The 10,108-nt window shown below is 49.2% G+C and overlaps 1 protein-coding gene across 2 annotated transcripts in view; it reads left to right on the top strand.

Moving 5' to 3' along the window:
• Nucleotides 1-2,452: 2,452 nt before the first annotated feature.
• Nucleotides 2,453-10,108, top strand: part of GPC4 (glypican 4) — a 104,505-nt gene continuing 96,849 nt past the window's right edge. Inside the window, exon 1 of one of the 2 annotated variants that reach the window (XM_044763614.2) lies at nt 2,453-2,494. In XM_044763614.2, coding sequence (XP_044619549.1) covers nt 2,470-2,494 — 25 coding nt within the window. In that variant the 5' untranslated portion in view covers nt 2,453-2,469. Of the gene's footprint in view, nt 2,495-2,862; nt 3,765-10,108 lie in introns of those variants that run through there. The other variant, XM_014858453.3, reaches the window with a different exon arrangement.

The raw sequence follows: 10,108 nt of genomic DNA, 5'->3' as shown, positions 1-10,108 counted from the left end.
TACCCAAGCAAGCTTTGCATATAGGTCTTACCCAGGACCTTAAACTGTAAACTCCTTTTGGCTTGTTCATCTTCCCTCTCTCTACGCTGAGCAGCATCTGACACATAGTAAGTGCTCAATGAACATTTATTAATCTGAAACAAGGACACTTCTACAAGGTCACATTCACTGCTGACCCTAAATGAGACCCAGAATACTGTGTTTTCTAACAAAAAAATTGCATCGGATTTAGTCAGAGGTCTTAAATGTTTTAGTCTTGGTTCAGCTACTTAAGAGCTCTGTGGCTGTGGACAAGCCACATAACCTCACTGAGACTCAGTGTGCTTATCTATTTTTAAAAAAACTAAAATTTTCTGAGTATGAGAGCGTACCTGGAAGCGCTTGACAAGCTGTAAAGTACTCTATGACCAAAAGTGTTATATCCGTAAAATGGAATACTATTCAGCCCTAGAAAGGAAGTACTGATACATGCTACCACATGGACGGATCTTAAAACCATGATGCTAAGTGAAAGAAGCCAGACACAAAAGGTCAGATATTGCATGATTCTATCTATACGAAATGTCCAGAACAGGCAAATCTATAGAGACAGAAAGCAGGTTAGTGATCTCCAGCGGCTGAGGGGAAAAGGGCTTTGATTGCTTAATGGGTACGGGGTTTCCTTTTGGGATGATGAACATATTCTGGAACTAAGTGGTGACGGTTGTACACCATTGTGAATGTACCAAATGCCAGTGAATTGTACACTTTAAAATGGTTAAAATGGTAAACTTTACGTTTGTGTATTTCACCACAATTTAAAAAAAGCCAAAAAAAGTGCTATGTGAGAGTTAATCATCCTGAGAAGTTGTTGATTCTTGCATTCTACATGCAGCCCCCAATCTACTTTTTGGCATTGGGAGAATTTACAGAGTAGGGTCATCTCCACCAAGGAGCCTCTTTCGAAGGGAAGAGCTGGAGTAGGGGTGGGGAAGGGAAGGAGGCGCTACTGGCGTCTGAAAAGGGAAGCTGGATGGTATTTGTTTCGTAGATTGCCAGTTGTTCACCCTGTTTGTATTTAAATGAAAGGAGGCTTTGAAGTGGGAGCCGCCTCTGAACAGGGCTTGGGGTTCCTGCCTTGTGTGGTAAAGTTCAGACTTGTCCAGATCCGTTTCTAGCCAGAGGTTACTGTTTCTTGTGGAAAAGGCTCAAGTTTTGGTTAATAATACATGAACAGGAAGAGCAGGAGTAAATTGGGGGGCAAGGAACGAGTTCCCCCTGGACTTGGTGTGAAAAGAAGCTTTCCGATTTGGGCTTCATGTCTTGGGAGTACCTTTTTCTTATGGTCACTGGATTTCATTTCACTATTAATGTTGGTTGCATCTCAGATCATATTCTCTCTGGTAAAGAACGTCTTTAAGTAAATGCATCAATCAATGAAAGTTAAGGGCTCTGGGCTAAGCCCTAGCGATGCCTTGAGGACCTGATGATTATCAGTTTGAAGAAAACCTGGACTATTTAAAAGGCCCTTAAAAATGGCAGAAAATTCATTTGTAGTTGAATTTGCATATTTAGAAAAACTCCTCTCCTAGTTACAGAGTTAAATGTTCTGCCAACCCACAGAAAATGTAAGTCCCACTTATAGATGGGTCACAATCTGTCTGTTTATCCTGATGATCTCCAAGAGTTAATAAAATGTAGAAGAGTTTGCAGTGGGCATTCCAAACAACAGCTACGCTAGTTTCTACAGCTCCTCATAGCCAACCATGCCAATACGGTTTACAAACAACAAACCCCATGAGGGCGATAATTGTAATGATGGTTCATATCTTCACCCTATGTAATTTTATGGGAATTGAGAGTCTAGCCAAATAATAAGTTCCAGCCCCTTTTATCTGCCCAGTTCCCAGCACACTCCTGACGTGTCTGAGGCACTTCTCACCCTAACCTCTTAAAACAGATTGTAACAATAACAACGGTAATGACAAGTTTCCAATCTGCACAGGTCCCTTCATTAAAGGAGCCCCGGGAGCTTCAAAAACACTCATTAATGGAATCTGACAAAGCTTGGAAGCAGGGAAGACTCGCCCATTTTCAATTTTTCTGGTGGCTAAGTAGAGTCTGGGTCCCAGAGAAGCGTCTCTCTCAAGAGGCTTGAGGGTGGAGGGGAATTGGGGGTCCTGGGCTACCATTATTCCATGTGACCTGGGAGTCAAGTTCCGGATTTTGGACCCACCCCCCAGCTGCATGCTATCAGCAAGTCACTTCCCTTCCCTGGGCCTCAGTTTCCCTACATGCAGGAGGGTTTGGGCCGGGTTTCCAAGGTCAACCCTGACTTCGTCCCATTGCCTCGCGGTTGAGGTGTCTCACCTGCTTCAGGGTTTGGTTAAACTTTAAGCAGAACCAGGCTGGGGGGGGGGAGGGAGGAGCGGGGGAGGAGAAAGCCTGCTGGGGTTCCGAATAATTCCGGCGCTCCAGGACCACCGTTTGATGGGAGCAGGTCTGAGGAAGCCAGGTGAGGCTCTAGGGCCAGCTCGAAGTCCCAAGTCCCCCTGGTGCCTGCAGCGAAACAATGCGAGTAGTGCCAGCGCCTTCCCCGTCTAGCCCAAGAGCTGGGCGTTTCCGAGCGTCCTCCGGGCTGCGGGACGGAAGCGGGGGAGCAGGTATGGAGGCGGGAGGGCTCTGCCCGGCTTAAGCCCGCGGGCAGCGCGTCAGGTGGCCGTGCGCAGAAGGCCTATGACTCGGACGTGGGCTTCAGGACAAGTTCCCAGCCGCTCGGTACCCGACGACCTGGGCCCGTCGCCCCAGAGAAGTTAGCCTTTCCTCTCTGGGTGGGGGGCGGCGGGTACGCTCCCCCCCTCCCCGGAGGAGGGGAGAAGGGAGGAGCCCAGCGGGGCGTGCCGCGCGAGGGAGCGCCCGCGCGCCCGGTGCGGCCCCCTAGGAAGTGGATTTGGCCGCTCCGGATCCAACCCCGCTTCCAGGTTTTCTCCCGTCCCGGCCCTGCGTGCTCCCGCCTGTCTCCGGCCCCCCCGCCGCCCGCCCCCTCCCCCGAGTGCCGCCCGCTGGGCCAAGTTTGTCGAGCGTCGCCGCGCACGCCGGCCAGTCAGTCAGCCGCAGAGCTGAGGAGGGCACAGCGGCGCGGCCGAGGCCGGAGGGAGCGGAGTCTGGTGGAGCCGGGAGAGCGGACCAGCGCCGGGCAGCCCGAGCCGCGCGCCGCCAGCGCCCGCCGCCGCCCACACGCTCCGCGGCCCCCGCGGCGCCTGCCACCTTCCCTCCCTTCCCCGCGCCCCTGTCCCGCCGGCCGGCCAGCTCGCCTCATTCGCTGCCCCCGCGGAGCCCCGAGGTCACCGGCCCGGCCTCAGCTCCCTGGGGCCGCGCAGCGCCTCCACGCCCTCCTCTTCCTTCTCTCCCGGCCGGGGGCCTGGCACCGGGGACCGTTGCCTGACGCTCGAGGCCCAGCTCCACTTTTCGCCGCGCGTCTCCTCCTCCTGCTGCTCTCCTCCAACTCCTACTCCAACTCCCTCGCCCTTTCCACTCGCGAGCCCTCGACTGCGCGCCCCTCGGCCCGCGCCGGCCACTTTCCGTCCGTCCCAAAGGTGGGAGCGCGTCCGCCCCGGCCCGCAGCATGGCACGGTTCGGCTTGCCCGCGCTTCTCTGCACCCTGGCTGCGCTCAGCGCCGCGCTGCTGGCCGCCGAGCTCAAGTCGAAAAGTTGCTCGGAAGTGCGACGTCTCTACGTGTCCAAAGGCTTCGACAAGGACGATGCCCCCACGCAAGAGATCAACGGTAGGTGGGGGGGCCCGGGAGGAGAGCGCAGAGACAGGCACCCCGGAGAAGGGGCCGCGGAGCCCCTCTCGCCCCACCGCCCCCTGCGCCGCTCGCAGGTAGCCGAGAGGGAGAATTGGGCAGGCGAGAGCGGGCGAACGCGAGAGCGAGCCCCCGCGCAGAACGGTCCCCACGGACGCGGCGGCCCCCGGTGCGCTGCGAGCGCAGGGGCGCCGCGGAGTTGCCCGGTGCCACTGCCGCTCTCCGCTGCCACCGCCCCCTACCTCCGCCCCTCCCCGCGGTCTTCCCGGTCCCAGGAAGCCCCAGAGGACTCTAGCCCGCAAAGTCCGTGTCACCGGTTCCCTCGCCTTTTCCGGGTTGAACTCTCTCCTGGGCTACCCGCTTTGTGGTGTGGGTGATGAGAGGCCGGGTGGGCGTGGGGGTCGCCAGTGGGGTGGGGGAACCTTCTAGACCTTGCCAGATGCCGGGGGGGGGGGGGCGCAAAACGTGGAACAAGATTTGATGTTTCATTGATGTTCTTTCAAAACCCTCTCCCTGCCTCTCTTCCACTGCTGACACGGATTAGGAGTTTGAGTAGCTACAGTGGCTTTAGAAGTCGCCTTTAAAAAGTAAACGACTCTCCACCCCTCCAAACCCTGACTTTTGGGAACTCTCCTGCTTGCCGGAAGGTGTGGGACGAGACGGGTATTTTACCCCCTTTTTTCTCACCCCATTTTAAGGGTTAATTGCACATTCAATTACAAACCTTTGAAAGGACTGATTACAGGAAACCTGAATCTCAGTTTGGAGATGGTTATGCAAATAGAGAAGGTTTAACCTGTGAAAAAGTTCGCCGGATTTCGGCGCTGGGGGGTGCGTGGGGTATTTGTGAAAGCCTTTCTTGCATCGCCAGGGAGGCAGCTTTCCGGCAGGCGCTCTTCGCCCCTCCTCTCGAGGCCGGCAGCGGTCCCCTCAGGGTCGCACTCTCATTCGCAGAGGCCAACTGTTGCGCGCAGCCCCGCGGGCCGCGCTGGGGGCAGCGGCGGCGCAGGTAGCCCGTTCGCTCCGGGGCTTCAAAAAGAACCACGGATCTAGCTGGCTGGTAGCCAGCATAACCTAACAGAAGTGAGCGATTCGAGCCCTGGGGGCCAAGCCTCCATTCCGAACCTTTCATGGAAGTGAGCGGAGCGCGCCTTTGCGTCGCGGTGTTGGTCACCCGGGTGGGGCGGGCAGGGGGCCGGCAGCCAGCAAAGGAAATACTGTAATTTCAACCAGGCGCTTCCAAAGGCTTAGGAAGACTTGGGGGTCATTTTTTGGAACAGCTATTAATAACCTTGGAGATTAAGTGCAGTCGTCAATTACGTATAAATTACAAAAGTAATTGAGGGAAGTTGCTGGGCACTTTGTGAGTGTAACCGACATCGGTCTAGAAATAGAACCGAAAAAATTGTTGGAGCAGCCTAGGAGCCCACTGCACCTTGGCAGTTAGCAAACAACTCGCACACTACTGATTGGAGACTGTTTGCCCTTGAGCTGCCTGTCTTTTTGGGAGCTCAAGTATGTCCTCACAGCAGTATGATTTTATTGGTTGTAGAGCCCTGAAAAGCCCTCTTTCTTTTCCTTCTCCCTCCCGCCCCGCCAGAAAAAGTGAAGTGAACCAGCAGCCACTGAAGCTTGAGGGCTCCGCAGGTCAGACCTGGGGTCTTTGTGCCCTGCATGGTTTGGGCCTGGGCCCAGCGGAGAAGATTGGCGTGAAGGTTACAATTGTCATTCCCACATTTTGAAGGGATAACTCCAGCGATGCCCTTAATAGGAATGTGACAAGTTTTCATCTTCTGCTCATGCAAACAATATCTGCCTTTGAAATGGACTAGAGACATTCAGGGAGTAGGTTGTGAAATTGCCCTCCCCACTTTCTCCAGCTTTGCTCTGGGCTGTCTTGCAGTGGCAGGAATCTTCCCCAGCCAGCATCTCAGGAAAAAGGAAGTTTGAAGGGTGCTCAAGGACTGTGCTAGGTGTTCCCTTTGATTGTCGTGGTCCTCAGAAAACACCTGAGGAATATTTTTGCATAAATGTCTATCTGGACGTTTTCCCCCCAAAGATAGGAGAGTTATTAGTGACCAGCAGCAGGAAATGGAAGCTAATGTGCTCACACCCAAAACATTTTATTCTTTTTGTCTTGTCCTTCATCTCCCTCCCAGGGCTGCTGCTTTTATTTCCCCTTTTGAATGACCTACTGGACTGCATTCTCCTGAGGAACAAAGGAAGTGCCTTTTTAGCTGGAATCCTTGGAAGACCACCAAGGACTTTAGCTCATGCAGTGCAATTTCGCACCACTTTCAACAATAACAAAAATGCATGACTGAATGGCTCAAAAATGTGGAGTGTTAGAGGCATTCATTTGAGTCTAGGACACTGTCACAACACAGACAGACCCAAGTAAATACCTTTAGACGGCCAGTATAGAAACAGGGGTAATCTTTACCATCACCCTGGCCTCTCCAGATGCATACATTAGCCTTGTCTTCCTTGGGCTACGCTCACATAATTTTGGTCATTTTGGGGAGCATAGTCAATATATAGTGACTTGTATTCAGCCTGTGTCTGAATGAATTAATTGCCAGGCGCTTTCCCTGGCGGGAGGGATATACTTTTTTAAATGCAAAAAGTCCAGGATTGTTTTCCAGGCAAAGGGTCACAGGCTTAGCCCAAGTTGAAGCTTTTATTCCCGACGCCCTTGCACTTGCCTTCTAGAGGTTTGAACAGGCTTTAAGAATACTTCACACTCTTAAGGAGGCTCAGTCTTTAGATCATAATTAAGATGATTTGATGTGCTCTCAAGGGTGTCGGGGAGTCCATCATGCTGATAGGGCGTCCAGCCGAGGTCCTGCATCGCCTATCCGCTTGACTCCCCTACTTATGAAATAATGGGTAGCCCAGATGCCCTGATCAAAAGGGATCTTTAATACAAAGGATAAGTTTTTGTTGAGCTTTCAATGGGCATATCATTTTGGAGCGCCTACTCTGTGCAGCGTTCTGTGCGCAGCAAGAGGGGCCTCTGCCACCAAGACCTTTCCAGGTAGTAGATAAGCTGTGCACACACATAACTGTAGTACAACATGGTGTGTGATAAGTACCATATGAGTGATACAGATGAGGGGAGAGGAGAACCTAAGGAGTTCCAAGGGAGAAGGGATTTGAGACTAGAGTATTAACTAGGTAATGCCAGTTCGCTAGAAAAACAGTAGTATTAATGATGGTAAACTAAAAAATCAAACCGTTTTCATTGTGCCTCCCTCCATGAAGACAGGACAAACAATATGCAACACTTGGCATTTTGTTACTAATCTAATCTTTTCTGAAATTGTCTTTAAGATTGAGGCAGTTGGGTAGAAATGTTCTTAAGCTTACCAAGGGTTCCTTCCATAGTGACATTGAGTGATACCAAGGAGAAGTTCGTGTCATAGTTGTGATTTTTGAGTTTTTGTTTCCTGTTCCCATTTATGTTCATGAGCAATGCATTTGTGAGCATGCGTGCAGGTGCGTGCACACACACACACATATGTGCATATGTATACGTCAAAGGATTCTGGGAATTACATAAGCTATGTGAGGATTACAAGGAAAAAAGTGTATGTGTGTGTGTTGGAGAGGTAGGAATACTTTCTGATGTCGAGTTGATTATCGTATGTGAGAGACACAGCATATAAGATTTGTATTCCCTCTTCCCCACTTAAAGTAGATGGGTTGGATTTTGCAGAGAACTTGTGATCTTCTCTTCTGTTGGAATCATTAGTTTGGCTCTCTGTGTTTCACTTGAGAAGAGGGTCTGATTGAACCACAGGGCCTGTCAGTACAGAAGTACTCCCAGATAGTATAAGAACTATCTCCTGGACATGCTCAGAAAAGAACTTTGTAGAAGTTCTGGCTTATGCAGCTCCATCTCCAGTTAGAACATACAAATGGAAAATGTTTGATTCAGCATAATTACTATTTTCCTTTTTTATTTGACTCACGTTGGGTTGTGTGCAATTTCAGGATTAGCTGGAGACTAGACTGAGGAATGAAAAAGGAAGGTTTTTTGTTGTCTCTACAGGGATACAGCATCAGTGTTAATCTAAATCAATTGGAAGTGAGTTTCTGGCTCCCCAGTAACATTAACTGTTTTGGCACTGAGGTGGTTCACATATATGTTCCCAGAAGATGCATATTGTCTTCATGAAAAAAGCTAATAGCTACTGAGTGCTTTCTCTGGGCCTGGTCCCAAACTAAGGGGTTTACATGATTGTCTCATTTAAAGCCCACAACAACCATATGAAGTCAGAATCATGATCCTCATCATCATCCCCACTTTATAGATAAGGAAACTGAGATTCAAAGGGATTTAGAAATATATTCAGTCTCACAGCTGGGGAATGATAGAGGAGGGATTTGAACCCAGGTCTTAGCTGACTCCTGAGTATAGTCTTTGCTATGTTCAACAGGTAGTAAGACAAGAAAGTACCTCCCCAACTCCTATAGAGGGCTGGCTTTAGAAATATAAGCCGTGAGAGGACCATCAACTGGCTAGCAGAAGACAACAATAGCAGCAGTATTCTTTTTTTTTTTTTTTAAGATTGACCCTGAGCTAACATCTGTTGCCAATCTTCCTCTTTTTTTTTCTCTCCCCAAAGCCCCAGTACATAGTACATATCCTGGTTGTAGGTCATTCTAGTTCTTCTATGTGGGATGCCTCCACTGCATGGCCTGATGAGTGGTGTGTAGGTCTGTGCCCAGGATCCAAACTGGCGAATCCTGGGCCACTGAAGCAGAGCCTGTGAACTTAACCACTTGGCCATGGGGCTGGCCCCCACAGCAGTATTCTGATGCTCTAGTAGAGAGGATCCAGTCATGTCCTCTGCAGGCCAAGTGTTACACCCGGACATAGACAGTCTAGTGTTAACAGTGGCAGGAATATAAATTGTATTCCCTGGGCCGTGGGGAGTCAGTGATGGTTTCTGAGAAGGAGAATGTCATTAGTCAAGCTGTTGTAGGAAGGTAACTGGTGGCACTTCAAGTTAAAGGTTGGTGAGGCAAGGGAAATAAAGGCAAGGAGAGCGGTTAGGAGGCTGTTTTAAATAGTTCTTGACTGGTCTTCCTCTTACCCTCCCATTTCATCCTGAGCCAGCTTCATTCCCTGATAGCAGTGCTTTGAATGAAGCCATTTGTCTGCTTTTGAGTTTCAGCGGCTCCAAGTATCTCAAATGATACTTTCATTGAGTCACTTGTGAACTCCCCAAGGTTATGTGCCCTCTTCCTCCTAGTTCCCTACTTGAATCAGATCCTCATGGTCTTTGCATGTAACTGCCTTGTATTAGTTATTGTGTGTGCAGGCACAGGTGTGTCTTCTCCCCTCAACTGTAAGCAACCTGACGACAGAGATGGCAGCTCCTGGGGTTTTGTGTGCCCGGCAGTCCCAAGTTCAATGCAGTATTTGTTAAACAAGTGGGGGCTGACACAGACACTTCTGTCGCATTCTCTGCCAGGACACCAGTGCTGTAATGGGATTATCCTGCCTTGATGATAGATTGTCATCCCGTGGTCTCTTGCTCTTCTGGGAATCTTCTGGATCCAAACATTCTGAAGTGAAATAAATTTTGAGTAAATCTCCATGATATGTCGGTATAACCTGGAGAATGTTTTTATTCTTTTGGGGGAGTACTTCTCTTTGCCACTTCATTAATAACTGAGTACATAGGAATTTTTCAGAAAGTTTCAGAATTCTCTTTTTCTTCCTGCTTTGAGATATACTTTAAGGAACAAAAATGGAGACTTTTGTGATTAGGCAATTTAGAGCAAATTTAGAAGAGTAGTTTAACACATCAGATTCAGCATATTAGAGTTGTTCGATGCACATCAGTTACCTTTTAAAAAATAAAATCTTAAGTTTACTGTCTTTACAAAGCAGAACAACACAGGCTTAAGGATATCTGAATATTTTATATAAGCAGACACACTGAAATAGGAACAGGTAAGAACTAGCATTTTTAATTCTACTTGGTTAAACATCTGTTGCTTACTATGGAGAACATGAAAGTGCAGAAAATTCATGAAGCGATTCCATCCTGGAGGTAATTTGAAATATTATATTTAAGTTCTGAGGCATTTAATTCAGCAATCTAGTGGGAGAGAAAAATCAAAGAGATCCATCAGCCAGGTATTCAACTTTTGAAAAAGAAACTCTAACAAATGTTAGAAATTAGGAAAAAAATTGAATGGAAGAGTTAAAAAAGTCAGTAACCTCCAGGAAGCCTGGAAACTATGTAAAAACATCTTATTGGAAGCCCAGATAAATGTGTGCCAGACATCAAAAAGACCAGCTGCTT

The sequence above is a fragment of the Equus asinus genome, chromosome X (genome assembly GCF_041296235.1).
Source record: "Equus asinus isolate D_3611 breed Donkey chromosome X, EquAss-T2T_v2, whole genome shotgun sequence".
Classification (NCBI taxonomy): Eukaryota; Metazoa; Chordata; class Mammalia; order Perissodactyla; family Equidae; genus Equus; species Equus asinus.
This window is presented reverse-complemented; position numbering and strand designations above follow the sequence as displayed.